Source organism: Microcebus murinus, chromosome 18 (assembly GCF_040939455.1).
Source record: "Microcebus murinus isolate Inina chromosome 18, M.murinus_Inina_mat1.0, whole genome shotgun sequence".
NCBI classification, from domain to species: domain Eukaryota; kingdom Metazoa; phylum Chordata; class Mammalia; order Primates; family Cheirogaleidae; genus Microcebus; species Microcebus murinus.
This window is the reverse complement of record NC_134121.1, coordinates 23642344-23669934: the sequence shown is the minus strand read 5'-3', so window position 1 is coordinate 23669934 and position 27591 is coordinate 23642344. Positions and strand designations below refer to the sequence as shown.

The 27591-nt window shown below is 36.4% G+C and overlaps 1 protein-coding gene across 9 annotated transcripts in view; it reads right to left on the bottom strand.

The window, feature by feature from the left end:
• Positions 1–27591, bottom strand: part of NF1 (neurofibromin 1) — a 308719-nt gene that overhangs the window by 22175 nt on the left and 258953 nt on the right. For all 9 annotated transcript variants that reach the window (XM_075994332.1, XM_075994329.1, XM_020280940.2 and 6 more), the window contains 15 exons: positions 26452–26884; positions 25472–25812; positions 22940–23142; positions 19437–19630; positions 18424–18564; positions 17974–18253; positions 17075–17289; positions 16441–16502; positions 16182–16296; positions 15562–15663; positions 13197–13337; positions 10381–10507; positions 7656–7787; positions 6528–6663; positions 4772–4929 (listed from right to left, as the gene is read on the bottom strand). In XM_075994332.1, the coding sequence (XP_075850447.1) occupies positions 4772–4929; positions 6528–6663; positions 7656–7787; positions 10381–10507; positions 13197–13337; positions 15562–15663; positions 16182–16296; positions 16441–16502; positions 17075–17289; positions 17974–18253; positions 18424–18564; positions 19437–19630; positions 22940–23142; positions 25472–25812; positions 26452–26884 (2780 nt within the window). The remainder of the gene's footprint in view (positions 1–4771; positions 4930–6527; positions 6664–7655; positions 7788–10380; positions 10508–13196; positions 13338–15561; positions 15664–16181; positions 16297–16440; positions 16503–17074; positions 17290–17973; positions 18254–18423; positions 18565–19436; positions 19631–22939; positions 23143–25471; positions 25813–26451; positions 26885–27591) is intronic.

The following is a 27591-nucleotide window of genomic DNA, read 5'->3' as shown; positions in this document are numbered from 1 at the left end:
AGAAATTCTGCTGGTGCCAAGAAGCCATTAACATATGAGGAGTTTCCAAACTTAGGCCAAAACCAAAGTTTGATTGCATTAATATTAGGTTAAGTATGAAATGTCTGATTTCCTCAAGTACTAAATTGAACAGTTGATATCTCTGACATTTCATTTTAACACTTCTTGTTTTATTTTTATTGTGAAGGTACATTCTCAGTCTTTCAAATGCAAATTTTGGCTTGTGATTATCTTTCAAATTTTTTTAGAGCAATTTTTGTAAAACCATGGATAAGTCAAAAATCTGTGTTATTTTTGAATATGAACTCCATCATGGAACCAATGCAGCACAGACAGCTCGAAATATCAACGAAGTGTTTGGGAAGAATGTGGCTAATGAACACACAGTACGTTGATGGTTTGAGAAGGTCCATTCTGGTGATTTTAATCTTGAAAATGAGCCACATGGACAACCTGAGACCAAGATGGATAATGATGAGGTAGAAGCTGTAGTGGAAGCAAATCCATCTCAACTTATGCATGAATTAGCAACAAGGTTTTACATTACTATTCCAACAATATTAGGCCATTTGAAACAAATTGGCAAGGTAAAAATGCTGGATAGATGGGTTCCACATGAATTAAATGAGGATCAGAAGAGAAATTGTCTTGAAACTTGCCCTTCTTTGCTGTTGTGACATAAAGGTGAACCATTTCTACATTGTATTGTTATATGTGATGAAAAATGGATGCTTTTTGACAATCACAAGTGTTTGGCACAAGGTCGAATAAAGATGAAGTGCTGAAACATAGTCCAAAACTGACTATTCATCAAAAAAAACTAATGGTGTCTGTTTGGTGGTACAGCTCTGATATTATATACTACAGCTTCATGAAACCTGGTCAACTGATTACAGCAGATATCTACTGCAATCAATTGGACGAAATGATGAGGATGCTTGCAATTAAGCTGCTGACATTGGTCAATAGAGATAGGCAATCCCACTGCAAGACAACACTCAACCCAAATGTTACACAGACAACACTGCTCAAACTATAGAAGCTAAACTTGGAAACTCTTTGTCATCCACCATATTCACCAGACCTTGCATCAACTGACTATAACTTATTCCAGGATTTGGACCACTTCTTGCAAGGAAAAATATTCAATTATCAACAAGCTGTGGAAAACTCCTTTCGTGATTTCATTGCCACTTACTCTCCAGGCCTCTTCACTGCTGGCATAAGCGAGCTACAGTTAAGATGGCAAACTGTGTCGATAGTTTAGGTGCATACTTTGATTAATTGTACTGTTTCTTGTTTGACATATAATAAACTACACTTTTGATTTGAAATTGGACATTTTATATTTAATGACCTAACAATTTTTCAAGTTTTGAAAAACAGATGTGCATGCGTGTTAAGTACTAAAGAACGGATACACTGGGAGATGCTTCAAAAAATAGCAGGTAGCATTATCTCCCACTTGGTTTTGCATTTCCCTAATCATGTATTACACTAATATTAATTGCCTTTTTACTATTCAAAGTAAAAGTACTGAAAGAAAATTATTTGGAACTCATATATTTCTGTTCTTTATATTTAGAGAACTTCTCTGAATCTTTTTGGTGCAGCTCTAAGAAAAAAATCTGGAATATTTTTAACTGTTATTTTTTTAAAGTCAGAATTGAAGCCAATATGATAAAATCTGACAATTGAACACTTGAGAAATACAATGTTATATTAACTTCAAGTATTATATTCATAATAGTCATAAATATCAAGGTCAAGTAATTACAGCCCAAAAGGATCTAGTCCAGCCTCTTCATTTTCACACACGTGTGAACTGAGGAAGCCATAAGCAGTTTGGCAATGAGCCTAATGTTTCATGGTTAGGGATCCAGTTAATGATCAGATAGAAAACTCAGGTTTTCTAAAACCAATCAGTCCTTTCCATACTGTATGAGCTTAGGATGCTACTCTCTAAATTTAGTTTTCCTACCTTTCTCATTTTTTTTTTTTTTACTTTACTGTCTGCATTCTTCCTGGGAGATCTCATTCTGCTCCCATAGCTTCAACTATCTATGAGTTAATCAACTCTAAATGGTTACTCATTTACTTCTCTCTTCCAGAATTCCAGATACATCTTTTCTCTTAGATATACATTCCTAGATGTCCTGAAAAGATCTCATATATAATATCAACCAACCTAAATTTATCATGTAACATAAACATACTAGTCGTGATCTCTATGAATGGAATCACTACCCAGCCAGCTTTTGAAACTAGAAACTTCTGACATCCTTTACAACGTTCTCTCTCCCCACCTGCCCCAATCAATCAGATAGGCACTAAGTCTTGTCAGAAATCCATCTATCTTCCCAAACCTGATTCTCTCTTTCTCTTTTTTTAGAGAAAGAGTATCGCTCTGTTGCCCAGCCTAGAGTGCAGTGGCATCATCATAGCTCACCACAACCTCAAACTTCTGGAATCAAGTGATTCTTCTGCCTCAGCCTCCTAAGTAGCTGGTATTACAGGTGCAGACCACCAAGCTTGGCTAATTTTTTCTGTACAGACAGCGTCTTGATATTGCCCAGGCTGATCTCAAATTCCTGGCCTCAAGCAGTCCTCCAACCTCAGCCTCCCAAAGTACTAGGATTACAGGTGTGAGCTCTTTTTTTAAAAAAGAGATGGGGTTTCACTATGTTGCTCAGGCTGGTCTCAAATTCCTAGGCTCAAGCCATGCTCCGGCCTCAGCCTCCTGAGTACCTGGGACTATAGATGTATACCACTGCACCTGACTCCAAATCTGACTCTTCTCCATTCTCCCACTGCTCCTGTCTTAGTGTAGGCCTAAGTTTGATTAGACTGCTGTATTAATTCTCTTAAATGGTCCCTTTGCTAAAAATCTCTTCCTATTTATTCACATTGCTGCCAGAAAACCTTTCTAAAAAAAAATTTGGTCATGTTCCTCTCCTACTCAAAGATCTCAGCTAAATACACAAGGCTAAATCTCTTAACACCGCATACAAAGTCTTTCACAATCATGTTCCAATCCTTCTCTAGCCTCATTTCCTATCCCATTCCCCGTGAAGCTATGATCTATTGCCAGTGGCTTTCCTGACTTTTGTTTATGCATGTTATTCCTTCCTCTCTTGAATAAATGCTCTTCCTTGTAAGCATGTATTAAATCTTTAAGACATAGCTCAAATGTTATTTCCTCTCTATAGTTTTCCCTGATTTCCCCAGATCTTTAGTTTCCTCCATCAAGACATATCACTTTATTTTATTTATTTATTTATTTATTTATTTATTATTTATTTATTTATTTTTGAGACAGAGTCTCGCTTTGTTGCCCAGGCTGGAGTGAGTGCCGTGGCATCAACCTAGCTCACAGCAACCTCAAACTCCTGGGCTCAAGCAATCCTCCTGCCTCAGCCTCCCAAGTAGCTGGGACTACAGGCATGCGCCACCATGCCCGGCTAGTTTTTTGTATATTTATAGTAGAGACGGGGTCTCGCTCTTGCTCAGGCTGGTTTCGAACTCCTGACCTCGAGCAATCCGCCTCCCAGAGTGCTAGGATTACAGGCGTGAGCCACCGCGCCCGGCCAAGACATATCACTTTAATGGCATCTGGGAGTTGCTATTGTGACTGGCTGACTGTAAGTCTTAGCTACCAAACTATAAACTCTTTCAAGGCAGAGATCATATCTTTTTCACCTAGTACATGGGTTGAATGAATTCAATACTACATTTTTTTCTGAAGTTAGTTTTTCATTTACAACTTCCTTGGCATCAAAATCCAGAATTATAATACAAAACACAAGGTAACCAGGAAACTCCTAGATTACTAATGGCAAAGCATTAACAGAAGGGAACACAAACAAAAGTTAATAGATGTATGTGACTAGTAACAATGATTAACATTTGTGGTTTCTATTTTTTTCATGGTTTACTGGCACATTATTTATGTCACATGTTCACTAATTTCCTTATGAACACAAACATTTTCCCCAAACCTTAAGATTCTTAAATATGCTTGTGTGGATAACTGAAATCCACTGAACTATTCACAATGTTGGTCACTGAAATATGGATCTCAATGTATTCCAGTAACAACTAAAATTTTAGCCAATGGAATACAAGAGCACCTTTACATTTCCTCTGTGGCGTAGGGTAGGATCAGTGGGCTCTTTCATTCATTTACTTTCAATTACTGACATGGGAAAAGGTCTCACAGCATTTTAGGTAGACAAATGACATAGACAAATGTTGATGTAAGTGAGCAATCAATTTTCAAGAATTATATCTTCTTGAAAAATATATTATCTTACTTTTTTGTCTTTTCAAAGAAAACATGGCAAACAGCATTATTACAACTTCATATCACATTGATGTATTCTGTTCTCAAATGATAATTTTGGGAAATATTACTGTTTTATTAAAGGTCCTGAGTGCAGCAAGACTCTTCCTTCCTCATAGGTATTTATCTAATGTCTTTGCTACTCTTATTCTCTGCTGCCCAGCCAAGGCAAAACAAAATGAGGAAAGCCACAATATTTTTAGTCTAAGAATCAGAAAAAACTGTTTCAAAGTCCTATTCTCATTTCTCTCTCTCAACAGATATGGCTTAACTGATACCTCTCTCTTTTAATTTGCATCAAAAACTTTGCTGCATGGAAACAGAAAATTTTGATAATCTTGAACGGTTTCAGATAATTTTCCAAGAGTCAAAGTATCTGACCATTTTAAAAAATAATAAAAAAATTCTACATAATTTAGATAAACTAACCAAGTAGCTTCTTAGTGTTGGCCTGAGAAGGCTGCCCCATGTCCAAGCTCATGGATTTCCTAGCTCGGGGACTGGTCTGGCCCACAGTTGGATAGGTGGCTGCAAGGTACCCTTCAGAACCTTTGGGAGAAGACCATGGCTGATTCTCCTTTAGTGTCCTGGGAGATTAAAGCAATCGAGAAGAATTAATTAACATAATCACAAATATGACCACTGTATGCCCCTTTTAAGTGACTATCCTATTTCCCAATGACAGCAATCAATTAATTTAAAACTGCACTTTAAAGGGCTTTAGGGAACAAAGTCAATATATCCCCAGAAGTATCAACTTTCTTGCCACAGTATCTTAAACATAAAAATTAATTTAAAAAATTGACAAATAAAAATTGTATATATTTATGGTGTTCAACATGATGTTTTAAAATATGTATAAATTCTGGAATTGCTAAATCAAGCTAATTAACATACGCACTACCTCACATACTTAACATTTGTGGTAAGAACACTTAAAAGCTACTCTCTCAAGCAATTTTCAAGTATACAATACATTGTTATTAACTACAGTTATGTTGTCGTATAGATCTCGAACTTACTGCACTGGTCTTTTTTTTTTTTTGAGACAGAGTCTCACTCTGTTACTCAGGCTAGAGTACAGTGGCATCATCATAGCTCACAGCAACCTCAAACTCCGGGGCTGAAGCGATCCTCTTGCCTCAGCTTCCAGAGTAGCTGAGACTAGAAGTATGCCACCACGCCTGGCAAATTTTTTCTATTTTTGGGAGAGACGGGGGTCTCACTCTTGCTCGGGCTGGTGCACTGATTTTTCAATCAGGGAAAATCAAGTCTAAATAGGCAATTAAAGTTTTGGTTTAAAAATCAAGAAAATGAAACCTAAATTTATACTTTGACAAGGGAACACAGGCAAACTCATTTTCTCCTTTTCATAACTCAAAGACATATAATCATGGGAATGACTGAAGAATTAAGATTACTGAATACCAAGTACGTCTGGAAAACTTTTGCATACGTTGTTAAAATCTCAGTGGGAAACTACTGAGGGCTTTTTATCAAAAAGTAGAATGTGATAAGTTAAATAAGTTCTACAAATAGAAAAGTATTTTTGTATGTTTAACACTGTCCCTAAACCTTAAAGACACGTTTATTTAATTAAAAATATAGAAATATCCCCAAATGATGCCCTTTTCAAGTAATTTCTCAAAGTTATACTGGAAAATACACCACCCAAAACCATGTACAGGGCACATAAATTTGATTATTTTATCATCTAAATCTGTACTATAGAAAACTTTTTAATAACTTTAGTGTGACATGAGTAAATACAACAAATGTGTTGGCATAGACATGTTCTTATACATTTACATAGCTTAGTTTTCTATCACTAAGCATGTAATGTTGCTTATATTTCATGTTAGTTTTTTTCCCCAGGCCTTTTCCTGCAACCCACTACTTTCAAGATCATCTCTTCTCATTATTCAACTGGTTTGTGCTTAAAAGAGACAAACTAATGTTAACATTAGCACAGTTAGACTAGAAGTAGAATAACTTTCCTACCACTAACCCACATAAAACACATTTATAAAATGAGTTTTGATTTATACATTCTTCCTAGCCATCTCCACCATCCCCCTCCCCCCACCACATTACCTTCTAGATTACTTGGCTGCTGGCCTCTATTAGCATGGAAAATTGAAAGCTCATTATAATTATGCAATTACAGGAGAGCAAATCCACTTACCTATAGGTGGGGTCACCATGATGGATGGGATATGTATCCATAGGAACATTTTCCATTGAAATATCAGTAAGAAGTAGTGACTTTCTATGTTTTAGGCTGCAGCGACTTCGAACCTCTTCAGACACTGTGAGTAAAGCTAAAAGGAAAGAGAAGGCAGATTAAAATATATAACAAATCACAAATGTGACTTAAAACAGGATACACTTTTCACAGCCTCCTAAAGAGGATAATACCTGTTAAAAGTGCATGTAAAGATCTCCATGGAGTGTGAAGTTTAAGGATATCAAACATTTAGGACAGATCTGTTTATCTCAAAGGGTTTACAGTGTGTTTTGGCAGACTGTACATAAACATAAAATATACAGAGATTTAATGAACACTTTATACTTTTCAAGTGCATTAATGTACACTTGGTTTCAACAAACATAAAAAGTAGGTAGGGCAGGTATTAAGTTCATTAAGGAAAAAATACTCTGAGATATTAAATGATTTGTTCAGGATTACAGGGTTCAAACAAAAAAGCTGCCACAAACTGAGTCTGCTAAACTGAGAATCAGCACTTTCATCAAACAGCTACATTCAAGAACTGTATTATACATAAGTGCTAAGTGTTGCTGAGTAGAGAAGCAAAATCAGATAAGAGCAAATAGGGCAGGAATGGTGTGGACAAGGCAGACATTCAGGTAAAATGGTGCAAGGAGCCACTACTGAAGAGGAAGAAAGCCACTTTTAAGAGATGGCAAGTAGCTTAAAATAGCCCACCCATATGGAGAAGTAATAAAAAATGAGGCTTATGAAATTTAGAGAAAGAGGACAGAATCTGGACGGCTGCTTAAGGACCCAGGATGCCAGGCTGAGGCATTCAGATTTTATGACAGATAACTAGGAGCCACTGTAGTGTCTTGAATCAAAGAAGACAAAGAGAACACGTTTCAGATTTTAATGCAAATTCTTTCATAAGGAAAAATGTTTGGGCAAAACTTTCAAAATTTTAAACACCACTAAAGGACTGGACTATGAAGTCTTCTCTGCCAAGCAACCAGCTGAAGTACCTATACATATCTGAACCTTTTTGGTGATCCTTTGATATAGATATGGTAAGACTAATTTTGTCTCTTGTGTTTTTACCTGCTAAGTAAGCCACACTCTGTGTATTCACTTCAAATTTGTCACAATTTCTATGTTTGTTAACCAGAGTTAATAGTGTATGCAAAATTCTGACCGTTCTTGCAACAATGGCAGGTGAAGGATGCCTGTACCCTACAAAAATAAAAAATAAAAACAAATAAGAAGTTAGTTCATTCTTTGAACAAGTATCTGTTGAGTTCTTATTCTGTGAGTAGCAAATCTGCAAGGAAAGGAAGTATAAGGAATAACTCCTGCCTTCTAAGAATAGTCATTTGGGAAGGTAAAACATATATATGCAAATAGTTAATCAGCTAAATAAAAGATTAAATACCAAAAATGTGTAGAATAGAATAGTGTTCTCTGGAACCCTACGGTGCCTCAGGGCAGAGGAAAATTAGGAAAGATGATAATCTTTCAGATCTTCCATTCCCTAAAGGAGAGCAGGCATTGAAAAAAAAATCTATGTACTGGAGTTCCCCTTAAGATTTTTTTTTTGAAAATAGGGCCCTATTGCTTAAAAAGTGTTCTTCTGACCGGGCGCGGTGGCTCACGCCTATAATCCTAGCACTCTGGGAGGCCAAGGCAGGCGGATTGCTCAAGGTCAGGAGTTCAAAACCACCCTGAGCAAGAGCGAGACCCGGTCTCTACTATAAATAGAAACAAATTAATTGGCCAACTAATATATATAGAAAAAATTAGCCAGGCATGGTGGCACATGCCTGTAGTCCCAGCTACTCGGGAGGCTGAGGCAGGAGGATTGCTTGAGCCCAGGAGTTTGAGGTTGCTGTGACCTAGGCTGACGCCATGGCACTCACGCTAGCCTGGGCAACAAAGCGAGACTCTGTCTCAAAAAAAAAAAAAAATTTTTCTTCTTTTTAATTAAAAGAAAAAACCCTAATGACACAGGAAGTATACACTCTAAGAGCAAAAAAACCCTCCAGAGTTGATTAGACGGTTTTTGATCTTTGGCCAGCTTTTTTTTTTTTTGAGACAGAATCTCACTCTGTTGCCAGGGTTAGAGTGCCATGGTGTCAGCCTAGCTCACAGCAACCTCAAACTCCTAGGCTCGAGCAATCCTTCCGCCTCAGCCTCTTGAGTAGCTGGGACTATGGGCATGCGCCACCATGCCCAGCTAATTTTTTTTTTTTTTTTTTTTGAGACAGAGTCTCGCTTTGTTGTCCAGGCTAGAGTGAGTGCCGTGGCGTCAGCCTAGCTCACAGCAACCTCAAACTCCTGGGCTTGAGTGATCCTTCTGCCTCAGCCTCCTGAGTAGCTGGGACTACAGGCATGCGCCACCATGCCCGGCTAATTTTTTATATATATATCAGTTGGCCAATTAATTTCTTTCTATTTATAGTAGAGACAGGGTCTCACTCTTGCTCAGGCTGGTTTTGAACTCCTGACCTTGAGCAATCCGCCCGCCTCGGCCTCCCAAGAGCTAGGATTACAGGCGTGAGCCACAGCGCCCGGCCTAATTTTTTCTATATACATTTTTAGTTGTCCAGCTAATTTCTTTCTATTTTTAGTAGAGACGGGGTCTCACTCTTGGTAAGGCAGGTCTCGAACTCCTGACCTTGAGCGATCCTCCTGCCTCGGCCTCCCAGAGTGCTAGGATTACAGGCATGAGCCACCACACCCGGACTTTTGGCCAGCTTTTAATCATTAATATTACTCCATTTTAAAATAGGGGATTTGAACACTGAAAATATCTGGTGTTCTTTTGGAAATACAGAATATCCAAGCACTTAATCAGTTCAGTTACAATTCCACATCATGATGTCCTTTAGTAATATCTTTTGAGTAATCCCAATTTACCTTAGAGATTAAAATTGTCAATATTTTTTGTATAAATTTCATATGGAGGTGAAATCAAATGCATACATTCACATTGGTGGGCATATGCATATATACTAGGTAAAAAACCTGGGGAAACCTCCATGATCCCTCATGCCTAAGAATTATTTAAACTGATACAAAACTGTAGACTCAGGCTCTAGCTTGAATCTCCTACTATGGCCAAATCCAGTGCTGCCTAAGACCCTGGTTCATGCCAGCTGATTACCCCAGGGCTTACTTTACACTTCTATTTTGTCTCTGACCTACCACTATATGCTGTTCCTGTTAACTGCACTCTCTGGCCATAATTGCCTCATGCTACTGAACTAGAGTTAACAAGGTGGGAAGTAAAGCAAGGTCAGGAAGTGAATGAGATCATTCTAAGGAAGAGCTGGAGATCATTGGCTATAAACAATATAGAAATTTGTAGGGGTGGGAGTGAGGTACCAGAAAGATGAAGTTCTATGGTATAAAATAATAGTATTCATTAACAATAAACTAGAAATAAGTTGAAGAAAACCTGTGATTAAATCTCTAACACTTTTCAGCATAATCAAATTATACTTATTGATTTGCAGTATGTCTTATTTTGATAATCAGTAAGATACTTAAGTACTGTTACTAATAATATAGTTATTAGAAAGCTCAGTATTTATGCACTTTAAAAGAATCAACTCACTGTTTTAGAAAAATCTGATATTTGATATGGAAATTAGGCTCTCTTAAAATACATATTGAACAAAACATAACTCATTAAGACATACAGTTTGCATTTAAAATAAGACATATGGGCTAAATTATTTCAATTTACTTCAAGTAATCAATTATTTTAATTACTTCTGGTTGCTTAATACTATTTCACAAAAATATTCCAACATAAGGTCTTTACCTTTTAAGAGATGTCCAACCAGTGCAAAGTTAAAGTTTGAGTTGAAATTGAGTCCAACAAAATGATCCATCTGCTTGCAGTGCCATTCCAGAGGATTTCGGATTGCCATAAATACTTCCTCTGGACTCTATTAATAAAGATAATTATGAGATGGTTGATGAGGTTTATACAAGAGCTTTCTTCAAAGGATCTCTTACTGGTTTTTGTGTTCAATAGCTATGACAAGATAAGTAATCCTTTCAAGCTGAGAGAAATTATTTTCAGATGACTACAGAAAACCATAGAACATTTTAGGTATTATAAATTAATTGGTAGAAGACAGTCAAGTATATAAATAATATGGTGGAAAGTAAAACTACTTTGATTTATAATACAAAATAAATCACTGTCAATTTACATCCTGGTGACTCTTTTTTTAAAACAGGGTCTCTGTCGCCTGGGCTAGAGTGCAGCAGCATGATCATAGCTCGTTGTGACCTCAAACTCCTGGGTTCACATGATCCTCCTGCCTCAGCCTCCTGAGTAGCTGAGACTACAGGCACACACCACCATGCCTGGTTAATTTTTTTTCTATTTTTAGTAGAGACAGGGTCTTGCTTTTGCTCAGACTGGTCTCAAAAACTCCTGAGCTCCAGCAATGCTCCTGCCTTGTCCTCCTAGAGTGTTAGGATTATAGGTGTGAGCCACCATACTGGGCTGTTCTGACAATGAAAATGCCAAAGCACATACTCCTAAGATAAAACACTTCATTTGCAAACATTCTTAATATACAGATATTCTTTTTTTTTTTTTTTTTTTTTTTGAGACAGAGTCTCGCTTTGTTGCACAGGCTAGAGTGAGTGCCGTGGCATCAGCCTAGCTCACAGCAACCTCAAACTCCTGGGCTCGAGCGATCCTTCTGCCTCAGCCTCCCGGGTAGCTGGGACTACAGGCATGCGCCACCATGCCCGGCTAATTTTTTCTAGATATATTAGTTGGCCAATTAATTTCTTTCTATTTATAGTAGAGACGGGGTCTCGCTCTTGCTCAGGCTGGTTTTGAACTCCTGACCTTGAGCAATCCGCCCGCCTCGGCCTCCCAGAGAGCTAGGATTACAGGCGTGAGCCACAGCGCCCGGCCCAGATATTCTTAATATACAAATAAATAGCCCAATAGCTAGATATAATTCTGACCACCATTGTCTCAAGACAACCCAGAAAAGAGCAATGGGATTGGGAAAGAGGGGTCCCAGTCCCAAACCAGATGTATGAATAGGGATAAATTACTTAACTTCTTAGTTACTACTTTGTAAAATGGAGGTCTGATAAACTTTACAATACTGCCTACCAGTAAAATTTTGCTTCCATGCTTCCCAGACCCACAGATGTTCTAGGTCCACACTACATTTTGTAGACTGAACAAATAATGTTTAGTCCAAGTTATCTTCATGTTTAAAACCATGATCTTAGGCCAGGTGCGGTGGCTCATGCCTGTAATCCTAGCACTCTGGGAGGCTGAGGTGGGCGGTCTGCTCAAGGTCAGGAGTTCGAAACCAGCCTGAGCAAGAGCGAGACCCCGTCTCTACTATAAATACAAAGAAATTAATTGGCCAACTAATATATCTAGAAAAAATTAGCCGGGCATGGTGGTGCATGCCTGTAGGCCTAGCTACTTGGGAGACTGAGGCAGTAGGATTGCTTGAGCCCAGGAGTTTGAGGTTGCTGTGAGCTAGGCTGACGCCATGACACTCACTCTAGTCTGGGCAACAAAGTGAGATTCTGTCTCAAAAAAAAAAACCATGATCTTGTTCTTTCTTTCTACCCATAGCTCAGTTAATTTCATTGCAGGCAAATTTCTTGTGATACACACATTCTGTCTTTAAAAATATTTCTCTCTTTTTGCCTAGACTCTTCCCTTCACTATTCAATGACAAAAGGAACATAATTTCATACTATTTTATTCCCTCCTCTATTCTCTATGAACCCAAATCCAAACCCAATCAAGGTTGACAAATGTTAAGAAGGGTTCTAATGTTATACTTTAAAGTGAGATAAGGGCCAGCTATGGTGGCTCATGCCTATAATCCTAGCATTCTGCGAAGCTGAGGTTGGAGGATCACTTGAAGTCAGGTAGTCGGAGAGCAGTCTGAGCAAGAGTGAGACCCCATCTCTACAAAAAACAGAAAAATTAGCCGGCGATGGTAGTGCACACCTGTAGTCTCAGCTACTTGGGAGGCTGAGGCAGGAGGATTGTGTGAGCCCAGGAGTTTGAGTTTGAGGTTGCAGTGAGCTATGATGGCTGGGTGACAAACTGAGATTCTGTCTCAATCAATCAATCGAGATTAGGCAAAAGAAAAAAACTTTTAAATTAAGTATCCAAAAACTTCCTTTAGACTCTTCCTTATCTATTACTAATTATATCTATTTTTCATTAAGTAGCATTATTCAGTAAAAATAAGTTTACTTTTAGATCATTTCTTCATTTGAGAAATAGAGGGTGGAGAATGCTAACTTTTACTTTATAGTTATTAAAATTAAAAATAATGAATGTACAGTGCTTAGCATAGAGCCTGGCATGGTAGCTTTTATTACTTCCCAGTATTATTTATCCCTATCTTATTTACTAGTATTGGGTTATACTGTTTCATTCTACTTTTATATAGATAATATGCAATAAAGTATAAATAGGTCTTTATGAGCTGGTAAGGAACTATATGTACAATAACTTGCATTATAGAAATTCTTGTATGGACTTCTAATGTTAAAAGAACAGCAACAATAAAAGAGGGAGGAGTACTAAATGTGAGATCTAGGAATTCCAAGGGAAAGCTTGCTTACCTTGTCATTGAATATCCGGAGACTATCTAAGGTGTGTAGGTTTTGTTCAAGAAGTGCAGTACCTGCTGAATACAAGTTGACCTCATCGAGCTGCAGCACGGCCACAGCTACCCAAAAGAGGGCTTTGTGCAGAGGGGAGTCCTGGCAAAGGAGACATGTTCCAGGTTAATAAGATGAATCATGAGACAATCCCATTCAAAACACACTTTAGTACAAAATGAAGTGTGCTAGCCCCCCAAATTATCCATGCTTTCTCACAAGGCATGATAAATATAAATATAAATATCTTCTCATAAAGGCAAGATAAATATATGGGTAAGCTCTTCATCTTTTCCATGTGTACAACTAAAGACACTGTTAGCTGGGCTTACAATGTCAAAGCATCTCCTTTGACTTCTCCTGTTCTTTGATTCCTGAATCTAGTTACCAAGGTTTGTAGATTCATCTAGAGTAGTTTCTTACATATCTGTTTGTTTTTCTTGTCGCTAATGACATTATCCCATGCCAACTTTTTTTATTTTACATGTGGATTCTTTTTTCTCCAGTTTCTCCCTACTTCAATTCACTATGCACACCATCACCAGAATGATATAAATCCTGCTTTGGTCATATTACTTGTCTGCTTAAAAACAGTACATTTCCAAACTCTTTTCTGAACAATGTTCAACGTTAGATTAGGTCTATACAATCTTCGCAACTTTCCCTCTTGCGAATTTTTCGAAAAGTTTCTCCATTACAACTATAATCATCTAATAAAAGATAGAATCATACCTTCATTCCGCTGACCCAGCATTCCTGTACAGTCCTACTGCTATACCATTGCCGTTTAAGGCTTTCAACTTTCTCTCTACCTACATTATATTCTACCTAGCTCCTTAATGTTAGTTTAAACCCTACCTTTTCAACTTCTTGTCACTCTTAACCAGTACAGTTATCACTTGCTGCTTTGAATTAAAAGTATTTATTATTGGTAATCCTTATTTAGCACTGTAGTATGTGGGAAAATACATAGACTTTAGAGTCTGGGAGAGAGTGAGTGAGTGGACAAAAGAAAGAAAAGAAAAACAGAGTCAGGCAGCACTGGATGAGAATCATGATTCTATCTTTTATTAGATATGTGACCTTGGACAAGATACTTATTCCTTTTGAGCCCATTTTTACTTATAAGATGGACATGAGAAAACTATTTTATACAATATAAAATTAGGATGTTTGTAGAACATATAACCCAAACCAGGAACATAATAGGTAATTATTAGTATTTCTCTGTAATCTCTTCCAAGTCTGGCATATCTTTGTACTCTTTGTACTCAAAAAACAGAATTATACAGCTTTAGAATTGAAAGGTGATACCATGCCATTATCTAGTCTAGTTTACTCCTTCTGTTAATATGAAAACATCATGTCCTGACATGTTAAATGACTTGCTTAAGGGCACAAAGCTAAGCTCAGACCACCCTAAAACAGTGGCCACGTAATTTTACTTTTAAAAAATATCATCCTCATTTAGCACCAAAATTCTTAAAATGATCAGGTCTACTTCTCTCAGCTTTACATTGCTCCACAGTAATAAACATTAACTAAAATACTATGTATTTAATTTACTTTATTATTCATCCATTCCCCAACCTCCACACTCAAATAAAGCTCATGAGAGCAGGGAATTTTATAGACTTTGTTCAGTACTGTATCTCTAGTACCAAAGATAGTATCTGACAGATGCTCGATTACTATTTATTAGATAAAAGAATAAAGACTATGGCCGGGCGCAGTGGCTCAAGCCTGTAATCCTAGCTCTCTGGGAGGCGGAGACGGGCAGATTGCTCAAGGTCAGGAGTTCGAAACCAGCCTGAGCAAGAGCGAGACCCCGGCTCTACTATAAATAGAAAGAAATTAATTGGCCAACTAATATATCTAGAAAAAATTAGCCGGGCATGGTGGCGCATGCCTGTAGTCCCAGCTACTTGGGAGGCTGAGGCAGGAGGATCGCCTGAGCCCAGGAGTTTGAGGTTGCTGTGAGCTAGGCTGACGCCACGGCACTCACTCTAGCCTGGGCAACAAGTGAGACTCTGTCTCAAAAAAAAAAAAAAAAAAAAGAATAAAGACTATAAACCTATCTCTTCATTAGCACTGATGAGACAAAAAAAATTACAAGCACTTGAGAACATACTATGTATATTCTTTCTATAATGTAACTATTTCAAACAACTGAACTTTAAAACAGGAAATTCTACTTTAACTATAAGCTTTTTCTTTATAACTTCTTCTCAATCCATCTTATTTTCAGAACTCTTTGAAAGAAAATAAAATAACATCTAACACTGATAACCAAAATGAATGCATTCATTTTGTACACAGTAATTACCTTATTAAGAAGTGGCTGTAATTTGGTTAGTGCTATTACTGTAGCTTCTATCAGAACTTGACTGTTGTAAGTATCAGGTCCTTTTAAACAACTTTCAAGTGCCTTTTAGGAAAACAGAATTCTTTATTTTACTTTCATTGAAATAAAACATTAACCTCTAAACTGAATCTCAGAATCAGCTCAAGAACATTTACTTATTAATTGCTAGAATGATTTCTAATGTTATGGTGATCCTGGTACCTAGCTCAATATACATTTGGTTTCTTATTTTTTGATATTTTCATATTGTATTCTAATATAATAAGGCATTATTATAGTGATTACAAATTATATAATTTTATGTAATTTCTTATCATATAATGAAACACTTTGAAAACTGATAAAATATTTAAGGGTACTTGCTTATCAAAAGAGAAAAATATTTTCTTTTAAAGACATCTTTAGAGAAACTTTCTTTACTTCGAAGAATTACAATGAAGAAAATCAAAATTCATTTTTAAAGGTTTAATAAGCAATATATAAGATATCTTATTAAATACAAATTAAAATGTCTTTTAGAAAAATGGAAGATATACTTTACAACATGGAAGCTACAAATATTTGGCAGGAGGGACAAGTACCTTGCTAAGAATACGGATAATCTGCTTTATCTGCCCATGAGACACTCGTTTGCTAATACAGCCAAAGACAACAAGAGCTCTTGGTTGCAGGGACGGATTATACTGGAAGGCAAATCTGCAATTAAAAGATCCACAGAACTTATAAAAACAATTTTATTTATATATACTAAATAAAAAATTAAAGTATTGATTATGTAGTAATATCTATCTTTTCAACAATATATATACTTTTACAACTTATATTTAATTTAGGACATACCTTTGAGCTAATTCTGTCCACTGGTCCAGCCACTTGCACGTTGGAATATCTCTCATACATGCCTAAAAAAGGGGATACTCTGAATATATATATATACACACACACACACACACACACACAATTCCATGGAAGTGCTTTTACTTAAGCATTAAGTGTAAACCAGCACAATAAACCAGTATGCCTTCTAAACAGTATTAGTATAGAAGAATTATATATATATATTGACAAGTTAAAAATGATTTTAAGTGAGTTGTTTTTTTTTTTTTTTTTTTTTTTTTTTGAGACAGAGTCTCGCTTTGTTATCCAGGCTAGAGTGAGTGCTGTGGCGTCAGCCTAGCTCACAGCAACCTCAAACTCCTGGGCTCAAGCAATCCTCCTGCCTCAGCCTCCCAAGTAGCTGGGACTACAGGCATGTGCCACCATGCCCGGCTAATTTTTTTTAATATATATATCAGTTGGCCAATTAATTTCTTTCTATTTATAGTAGAGACGGGGTCTCGCTCTTGCTCAGGCTGGTTTTGAACTCCTGACCTTGAGCAATCCGCCCGCCTCGGCCTCCCAAGAGCTAGGATTACAGGCGTGAGCCACAGCGCCCGGCCTTTAAGTGAGTTTTTTATAATTTTGCCTTACATACCTCCATGATCTCCAACAAAGCTTCTGTGACTGTTTCCAAGGATGTCAAAGCAAAAGTCTCCCTCTCATAGGAGCCAGGAGAGAATGACCTGTCCCGGTAACTGGAACGGAAGGCAATGACAGCGGCTGACTTGACTTTGCTAATGCCAAACAGCAAGTAAAATTTGGGTAATGAGAACTCTGTTAGACTGAGTCTCAAAACTTGCTTAGTCTCTTCTGTAAAAGAAAAATGGAATAAGTAAAGACTTTGAAGATATTAATTTTTAAATTCTCAAATACCATGTTTCACTTTAAATTTAGAAAATGTGAATATCATATAAAAAAATAACATAACCATGCTCCCTAAATCAAACCTTTAGTTACATTAATGCTTACTGCTTTAGCTCTATTTATTGATAAATTAGTGCTATAATGATGGAACACTGTCAACTGGCACTGAGTATTTATAATAGCTTATGTGATAAGTATAAGAGTCTACATGACAAATATACACAGAAAATCTTTACTATAGCTTGACATGGAATAGAAGTAATTTATTATTTTTCTTTTTGATAATATTTTTTTAACAGTTTTAATCAACCTTTATTTAGTTATTTTTATTTCAGCATATTATGGGGGTACAAATGTTAAGGTTACGTATATTGCCCATGCCCCTACTCCCCCCTCGAGTCAGAGCTTCAAGTGTGACCATCCCCCAAATGTTGCACATCTCACTCAATATGTTTGTATATACCCATCCCCTCTTCCCTTTTTGATAATATTTTATGCCATTACTACAGGCTTAAATTAGTACCTTCGTGTTAAGGCACCATAATAAATAATAAGATAATCTATACCAATCAGGTGAAGTAAAATGGAGAAAGGAACTGGTGAAATACAAATTCCTTTCCTGGAACTTACCACTAAAATGAAGCTGTGAACAAGTACACAGAGAGTGAATGATATTAATGACCAATCCATGTGTGGAAGCTCTAAGGGAGAGTGGACCTGTGGCTACTAAGAAAGTAACAACGTGGAACAGGTAGGGGAGATGAGCTGCCACATCAAGGGAATTGTTGAAGGACAGCATCAGCATGTAGCGTGCTAAAATAGCAATATCATCCCACATAAGATGCTGTTCTAAAGTAGGAGTTGGAGATAAGCATGTCTTGTCAATTATTTTGCACATTCTTCCAATAACCTATAAGGAAGCAGAATTAAAAAAAAATATGGGGCTTAAATAATGTTTTATCACAACAAATTTGTTTAATTTTAAAAATGACTAATTATAAAACAAAAACCTCCTGACAATAAAAACAGACTATAAACCATATTATGTCATAGTCCAGAAGGCAAAGTTAAAGTGATTACCTTGCTTGAAACCAATTTCACATTTCCAGAAGCCAAAGCTACAGCAGTATCTGCCATCACCTCAGCTTTTATTGATCCCAAGCCACCTGTTGCACTAGTTTTGATGAAACTGTCTAGTACAACATCAAGCAGATCTGTAATCTAGTGGAAAAGGAAAAAATAACACATTTTTAACCACTCTACCAACTTAATTTTTAATTTAAAAATACTCACGAAATGTTAAAAATACTCAGTCAACATGAAAATTCTATTTTACCTGAGATCTCAAAAATACTAGATTTTACTTAATTTAACAGAGAATATCCAGGAAAGGATGAGGATGCTCACTTGACTCCTTCAGAGATTAAGAGACTAGTATTTAAAATTTAAAAATCTCTCTATATACTATCTTCACTCATTTGCAAAGTATCTCTGTGTTCTTCTAAGACAGTAATGAATGATCAATATAAAATAGTTTCTTGAGACAGGGTCTCACTCTATCACCCAGGCTAAAGTGCAGTGGTGTCATCATAGCTTACTGCAACCTCAAACTCCTGGGCTCAAGTGATCTTCCTGCCTCAGACTCCTGAGTAGCTGGGACTACAGGTGTGCGCCACCATGCCTGGCCTATATCCTATATTTTAATATTGGCATTCTTATGCTAGAACTGTAAGTGAAAGCAGGTGTCCCAAATAATATCATTGAGAAACATTTACTGACACCCATGGTGTGTAGGGAGATAGATTAAAGTACTATTTACTAGAAATGACATCAGATTGCTACAGTTAAATTCTATATAGTTATACCATAAAGGAGATTGCTAAAATAACCCTGACTCTGAGGCATGCATTAGACATTTACAATTTTGAACCAAAGGAAGAGTTGGGTGGGTGTCTGCATGCTTTCTGAAGAAGGGAATTGCATTTTCTACAGCTGTATCCCTTGTGCCTAGCACAGTGCTTTGCACAAAGTGAGCACTAGACAAATCTCTGCAAAAATGAGATACTAGATAAATATTTGAGCAAACTCAATACCTGCCCAAGGCTTCCCCATATTTTTGCTTGAATAGAAGGGTACATCTGTTTTTCATTTATGGTCATTGTTATCAGCTTATCAAGAATAGCAGTAACTCTTTGTCGTTTGGCATCATCATTATGCTTACAAAAACGGACTAAATTTGACAGCCATGGAGTCATATATTCCAAACAAAGATGTTTCAATTCAATACCTGGGGAAAAAAATACACTATTAGCATAGATAGTCAATGAAAATTACATCAACAATTATTTTAATATAAAGAATTGGGGGGGGGGAAGGTAAAAGATAAAGACCATTACCTAGAGGCAGGCCTGGAGAAAAGAGACTTGGCAAATATATTTTTGAAGACAGATGTGAAGATAGAGAACAAGCCTTGAAGAAAGTAATTTTAAAAGCCAGTAAGCCAATATTTGAAAAGTTTTGTCTTATTTCTCTCCCTTTTAGCCATTTATCTTCTAGTTAAAAAATTAAGTTTTATTCTCATTATAAAAGGACTATGTGGTAATCATAGAAAGTTTGGTAAAAGGAAAGCATCATCACAAAAATGAAACTGATATTAATATACTGGTGTATCATGTCATCTCCCATTACACTTTCACATTTATGTAGCGATAATGTACATTTATGTATGTACACACATACAACTCACTCTTATTCCCCTACAAAAATTAGGATGCTGTATTTGCACTATGTTCTAAATTTTTTTTTTTTTTTTTTTTTTTTTTGAGACAGAGTCTTGCTTTGTTGCCTAGGCTAGAGTGAGTGCCGTGGCGTCAGCCTAACTCACAGCAACCTCAAACTCCTGGGCTCCAGCGATCCTTCTGTCTCAGCCTCCCAAGTAGCTGGGACTACAGGCATGTGCCACAATGCCCGGCTAATTTTTTCTATATATATTAGTTGGCCAATTAGTTTCTTTCTATTTATAGTAGAGACGGGGTCTCGCTCTTGCTCAGGCTGGTTTCGAACTCCCGACCTCGAGCAATCCGCCCGCCTCGGCCTCCCAGAGAGCTAGGATTACAGGTGTGAGCCACTGCGCCCGGCCTAAATATTTTTTCACTAAACATTATACTGAGATTATTTATGAATCATTAAAAATTCTCCAAAAACATTTTAACTTTTATTTGAAAAAATTTCAACTTATAAGACACAAAAAGATTATAAAAATTCCTATATATACTTCACCTACAGTCTCAAAGACAATTTTTAAAATTGTGTGGTAAAATATATACAACATAAATTCGCCACTACAGCCATTTTTAAATGTACAGTTCAGTGACATTACGTACATTAACATTGTTGTGCAACCATGACCACCATCCATCTCCAGAACTTCCTCATCTTCCAAACTGAAACTCTGCACCAAAAATATTTTTAATGTCTTCATATTACTGCATCATATGAAGATCCAACAATTTAATCAGTTCTATATTGTTTGACTTTTGGCTGTTTCAATTTTTTTTGCTATTATAATATCATATGATGTTCTAAAGTAGGCAACATAAATCTATGGCAACACAAGTCACAATCGTGTTTACTCTTGGTAAACGAATGGTACTGACAGAATCCTTCTGGATGCTGGAAATGTTACGAATCTTGATCTGGAAGGTACTTTTGTGATGTATTTACATGTAAAAAAATGCATTAAGCTGTTCACTTAAGTTCTGGGCACTTTACTGATGACAAGATATCTTCAAGTAAAAAAAAATAATGCTAGGATAAACATCTTAAAATTCCTTAGGATAAAGTCTAAAAAGTAGAATTATGAGGCCAAAAGGTATGAATAGTCTTAAGGGTCATGATACCCACTTCTAAACAGCTTTCTAGAAAAATTATCTCTGCTCACATTCCACAGACCACCAGCACTGAATTTTAAAAAAAATCTTGCCAATTTGATAGCTAAATTTGTTAACTCACTATTCTTTGATTTTATTAGTGAACTTCTTAAAATATAAATATTTAGTACGATCTATATGTTATTATTTATCTATTTTTCTTAGTTATCTGTAAGAACCCTTCACGTTCAGGATGTTAAACTTTTCTCATATTTGTTCCAAGTGTATTTCCTAGATTTTAATTTTCACTTTTTTTTTTGAGTGGAGACGCTTTGAAGTTTTATGTAGTCAAATCTGTTCACCATTTCCTTTGCTTCCTTTTATCATTTTTTTGCTTTGTATATCCTTACTCTAGAAAGCAATTAAATATTCACTTCGTTCTGTTCTTTTTAAAAAATGGTTCTACTTTTTATATTCAACTCTTAAGTATAGCTAGAACTTATTTGGTATCTTGTGCTGTATGGTGAAGAAGACCACCTAACTTAATCCATTTCCCAATCTTGTTTCTTAAATGATTTAATCTCTTCCTCATCAGTTTGTGATGCTTCCTTACCAACTTAAACTGATCTGACTGCTGATTCTTGAACACCCATGTTCTAGTTATTGTACCATTATAAAGTGTTCAGACATCTGTAATGTCAAGTCTGTTTTTTTTCCTTTCAATATTTTCTTAGCTTTTCTTGTACTTTTAAGTAGAATTTAGAATCGTTTGTCCATTCTCAATCCTCAAACTCCATGGCTATTCTAATAGAATTGCATCAAATTTGTACTAACCTGGGAAGAATTGTTCATGCAGAAATCCAATATGCCTGTCCACTCACTCAAATCTTTTTTTATATTAATACCTATCAACAAAGGTTTATACTTTTCTTGTGTTGTCAGTCTTGCACATTTTCTTGTTTAGAGTTTTACTCCTACATCTCTTATTTGGGGGAAAAAACATATAAATAGTGACCTAATTTTGATGAATTGTTAAAGCTTTCAATTGTCTAATACAGAAAAAATCAAGAAAGGTGTTTGAATGCAGGAAAAAAAGTTTTATGGATTATGGAGAGAGAGAGAGGAAAAGGAAGAAAATGTCAGGAGATAAGCTTAGAAAAGATCAACATTTATACTACTATAGGGTATGAAGATAGATATAACAAGTAAACGTTAAATTTATGAGACTTATTAGAGCCAAGTCAGGACTAACTCTGAACCCTGTATTATGTGCCACTGTACTCTTCATGTACTGTACATGTACAATAAAATCATAGTTCAAAGTCAACCTGAAGAAAAGAGAAAATGACTATTTCCCTAAAATCAAGGAGACAACGTGGCTACTTCACTCATGTGGAATTTTCTGCCAAGAAACGAAATGCTGAAGCTGATTAAACTGAAACAGTGAAGAAAATAAAATACTTTGTAAGTGGTCCAGAGACATGTAAGGTACCCAAATCTTCCACCTTGCTTTTACTGTCAGAATTTCAGTGGATTTCTCAATGTGGCCAAGACTATCAGGAAGTTCCTTCAGTTACAGAGTAACATAGATGTAAAATTAGAAGAGGGGGGGAAAAAAGTAAAAATATAATAAGTGAATGACTTCACTGGCAAATTCTGAAATGAAAGGGTTTTCTTTGAATTTTCTTAGAATACTGTTAGTATTAAAGAAAATTATCATTACTTACTAGATTTGCTAAATCCAGAAATACACTCTTCCAAAAATTCTAACGTGAGGTGTGGCTCATTGGCTGCCAGTGTCTTACTAATAGAGACAATAAAGAGGGTGTTGTTGGCAGGGATACATAAACCTGATGTCTCTAGTAACTGGCCCTCGATTTTTAAATTAAAGGTACAAGTTAAGGCACACAGAAGATTATAGGCAGCTGACCTAGGAGAAAACACAAATGAAGTTGTTTTAAAACGTACTTTTCCTTATAATTCCAAAATTTTTTAATAATATACAATTTGTGATTCTATTACAAAGCATAATCAACTATTTTAAAATTTTATGATCAATTAGAGATGTTATGATTCTACGGTAAAACCAAAATACCCCTTGATCATTTAGGGATTTTTTTAAAAAGGTAGATTCTTGACATTACCACAAAGAGCAGTATGAGGTTTCTAAGACAGAGGGGTATGGGTCTACCTAACAGACACTTTACTGGGACATAAAACATGAGGTTTATGGTCCTAAGGTGGATCAATAGAAAGTCAGAACAAGGCATATCATGCTTTTAGTAAGGCCAAAATTCAAACTGTGGTCTTCCCCCTCCCCCAATCCAGTTATAATGGGGATCATAAGAAGAGAAATGAGATGGCCTCTTATCAAACTAGAATGTTAAAATCTTTAATCAGCATCTACTAAATTTCCTTCTGGGTGTCCTACAGGTCCTACAAGCTTAGAGATCAAAAACAAAATTAACTTATAATTAAGTCCCCTCATTTTTCCTTCTATGACCTCATTATATTATATACAACCTGTGAAAACAAAAAACTGTAATATCCAGGTTACCAGAAGACCAAAGTTCACTTACAAATATCTGAAAATATATTTAATCAATTTAGGAGACAGCCTAAAAAACTCAGACTCAATTTTAAAATTTTAATTTTTCTCCCTCATCCAGCAAAAGAAAGAGCTCAACTGCTCAGTAAAATTCAGGTTTTCCTTACCTCAGAACTTTCATCATGCTAATATATTTATGCAACAATCACACAAGGGGAAAAAAGCCACTGAAATTTAAGTTTGCCTAAAGGCTTTTTTTCTGAAATGACATGCTTTAGCAAAAAGCAGAAGCTGTCACTTGCTTTATGTCACTATACATGAATATGGGTTTACCCAGGCTAATAATTATTAGAAGGTTGTTAGCATTCTTCTATGAAGAAAGAAATTTGAATTAAAAATTAAAGGCAGGCTTAAAGCTCCATTTTCCTAAAATGAGAATGCTAGTATTATTGCTTCTAAGTTTATGTATCTTTTACCAACTCCTAGGAATTCTAAGTTATACTATTCTGACATTGACTTTTACTCTGTATTCTTCAAAAGCTATAAAGAATTGGGCTTCTTCAACCTGGGGGTAGGTGTCACAGACCTCCCTGACATAATGAAAGCTAAGCATACATAAAATTTTGTGTATGATTTCTGGGAGTTCGTGGACCCCATAATGCTCATCCATGTAAAGAAATCTTGATTTGTTTTTTTCCTGTTTAAATAAAGGAGAATCTAGAATCCTAAAAGTCCCACTATAAAACCTGGGCTATGTTATACCCAGGGAAAATTTTCTGAAGCTACGAATTCACAGCTATAAAAATCTTGACAGTCCTATAGTACTTGAGACAAAGAATTATCCTGACATGAAAAGAAGAAGGGAGAGAAGGGAGAAGGGATACAAAGAGATGCTGGCAGGGAGGGAAAATGCAGGGTAAAAAATACTACTGTTTACTAAGCACAAACTATTAGCTAGGTTGCCATACTATACTACCATACATACTATTTCTTAAACCTTTGTAGGTATATAAGGAAGACATTGTAACCTTTATTTTACAAATGAGGAAACTAGAGCTCAGAGAACTTTAGTACCTTGCCCAAAATCATACATAGTTAGAAAATAGGAGATCAAGGTTTAAACCGAATCTACTGACTCAACAGACCATGCTCTTTCCACATGCAACATTCAAATTACTAAGCCTAAAAAGAATCAATTATACTCTGCTCAATGACATATTTATCCTAAGATCTCTTTCAAAAATACTGTTAAGGGACATAAGTGCAAAGTACGCAACGATGTTACTGAGTTATTGAACATCAGGCCTTCCTTTGTGTCAGACATCATAATCTGATTTGACTGTTAGGAAACTTAACAGTGATATATTTTTAAACATGGAAAAACTTAATTAGAAGACTCAGAAAGGGAAACAATTTAGGAGATTTTCTAAAAAAGGATATTTTCTTTGGAAAAAAAATCTGCCATGGTATCTGTTTTAGATGAAAGTTTCCTGGAGAAAGAACATATATTGGTTTAGTGTGAATCACACTATTCGGAATTCCATAGTTTATGTGAATACCCCGTAACTTGATGAGGTCACACTGGTTAACCAACACAGCATACCTTCCAACTTACAGTATTAAGGTAGAGGCTGCTTTAAAAGCTTACCAAGTAGTCTCATTTTAAAAGCAACCAACTCTAAAGTTGAAATGAATTTTTTAAAAAACTTACCGTAAACTAGGATCTGAACTGCCTAAATTAAGTAATGCAATATTAAGCAGTGTCCCAGGGACATCTTTTGGCCGAATCTTGGTGTGCTGGGGGATGGAGTCAGGCTGCGACAACTCCCAGCGGGTCCGGATATGAATGATAGACTGGACGATGGCTTCACACTCCTGGTGCATGAAGGTGAGTGGTGTGCCCTGGTTTGCAATGGTTAAAGTAAACTGGTTCTCATCCACTAGGCAGATCTCTTCAATTTCCGAAGCATAATAGATATCATTTAGAAAGACTGATTGCCCTAGGACTTTTGTTCGCTCTGCTGAGGTTACTTGAACAGCAGTAGAACCAACCTGGAAAGTGGTGGTGAGAGTGTAGAGTGCAGAAGAATTAAATTCCATTATGTAGAATTCTAAGAGGCTCCCCAAACCAACCAACCATAGTACTATGTTTTGCATTTATGGAAGAGTTACCACTATTACATATTCAAATGGGTTCAATAATTACTATGATAAATGCTCTGAAAAGAAACTAAAAACATCAGAAAAAAATTAATTTTGTTTTTAAAACAGGTCAAGAATCCTATAGAAAAGTAGTGATTTTATCCTGAAGGACAATGTTCCTTACTCTAAAAAAGCATGTAATAATCAGAACTCTCACTAGGTAATTTCTACTCTCCACACATTTCTACCATTTGACTGACACATAGCAAACTGGCCTCTCTACAACACTCTTCTGCCTCCAATCTAATCTATAATTAAATGTACACCTCTCATATCTTTTACAGGACATCCGTGAAGATAGAAGTCTTGGTCTTCTTACATCTAGATTTACTTGATGTTTGACACTCAAAGCGAGAATCATACCCCTAGAAGCCTATGCTTTACTTGTCATTTGATATACAACTATGGGAACACCTAGGGAGACCAGAATATAATCTAGTTAGTCAAACAAGGCAATGCGTCATTTACAAAACACAGATTGAAACTTACTTTAATAGAAACTTTGGTGTCTTTGTGAGCTAGCTTGAGAGCATTGTGGAATACTTTCAGGTCTTCTTCTAAAGCCAAGGTGGCAGCTGGTAGTTTCTGTTGTTCATGCTCTATATGCTCAGCCAGTTTCCCAGGACAGTCTATGAAAACGAGCCTTTTGCTACCTTTGAGGCCAGTGAGCAGCCGCTCATGGTATTTCGTGTACTCCCTGACCCAGGAGTTACAGTTATAGATATAGACTGCAGAGACATTGTCATAAGCAAAGCCGGGAAAAACAACAAACCACTTGGAGAGAAAGTCTGTTTTAAAGCGATTACTAGGCCCAGTATGGGTAAGGTCCACTACAATTTCATATGGCTTTGCATAATATGGCTTTAAGGTCAGCAAGACATGATATATCAGCAAGTCACCATTGATTTGCCCAGTTTTGAACCTAAGGAAGATGACAAAAAGAATAACAGATTGTTAACAGAGTTCTGAATAAATATACAGATGCCACCAATCTATTTTTTTTTTTTTTTTTTTTTTGAGACAGAGTCTCACTTTGTTGCCCAGACTAGAGTGAGTGCCGTGGCATTAGCCTAGCTCACAGCAACCTCAAACTCCTGGGCTCGAGCGATCCTTCTGCCTCAGCCTCCCGAGTAGCTGGGACTACAGGCATGCGCCACCATGCCCGGCTAATTTTATATATATCTATCAGTTGGCCAATTAATTTCTTTCTATTTATAGTAGAGATGGGGTCTTGCTCTTGCTCAGGCTGGTTTTGAACTCCTGACCTTGAGCAATCCGCCCGTCTCGGCCTCCCAAGAGCTAGGATTACAGGCGTGAGCCACCGCGTTCGGCCCACCAATCTATTTTATCTCTTTATTTTCTGATTAGCTTTCTAGAGAGAAAAATATAAAACAATTATTCAAGGTCTGGATTCATTTTTTAAATCAGTTGTTTTTCAGACACTGAGAAATAAGGCTAAAGTAAAAGAGAAGAGAAGAGAAAAGAGAAGAGACAAATCTCCAATTCAAAAAATTTGAGCACTAGCAACAATCAAAACTTTGCCCCTCAGTCAAGAAAGGAAGAAGATAATGGGTATTTGCTGGTTGCTTCCTGGCCCACAAACTTCCCAGGTGAACAGTTTAAGTGAGA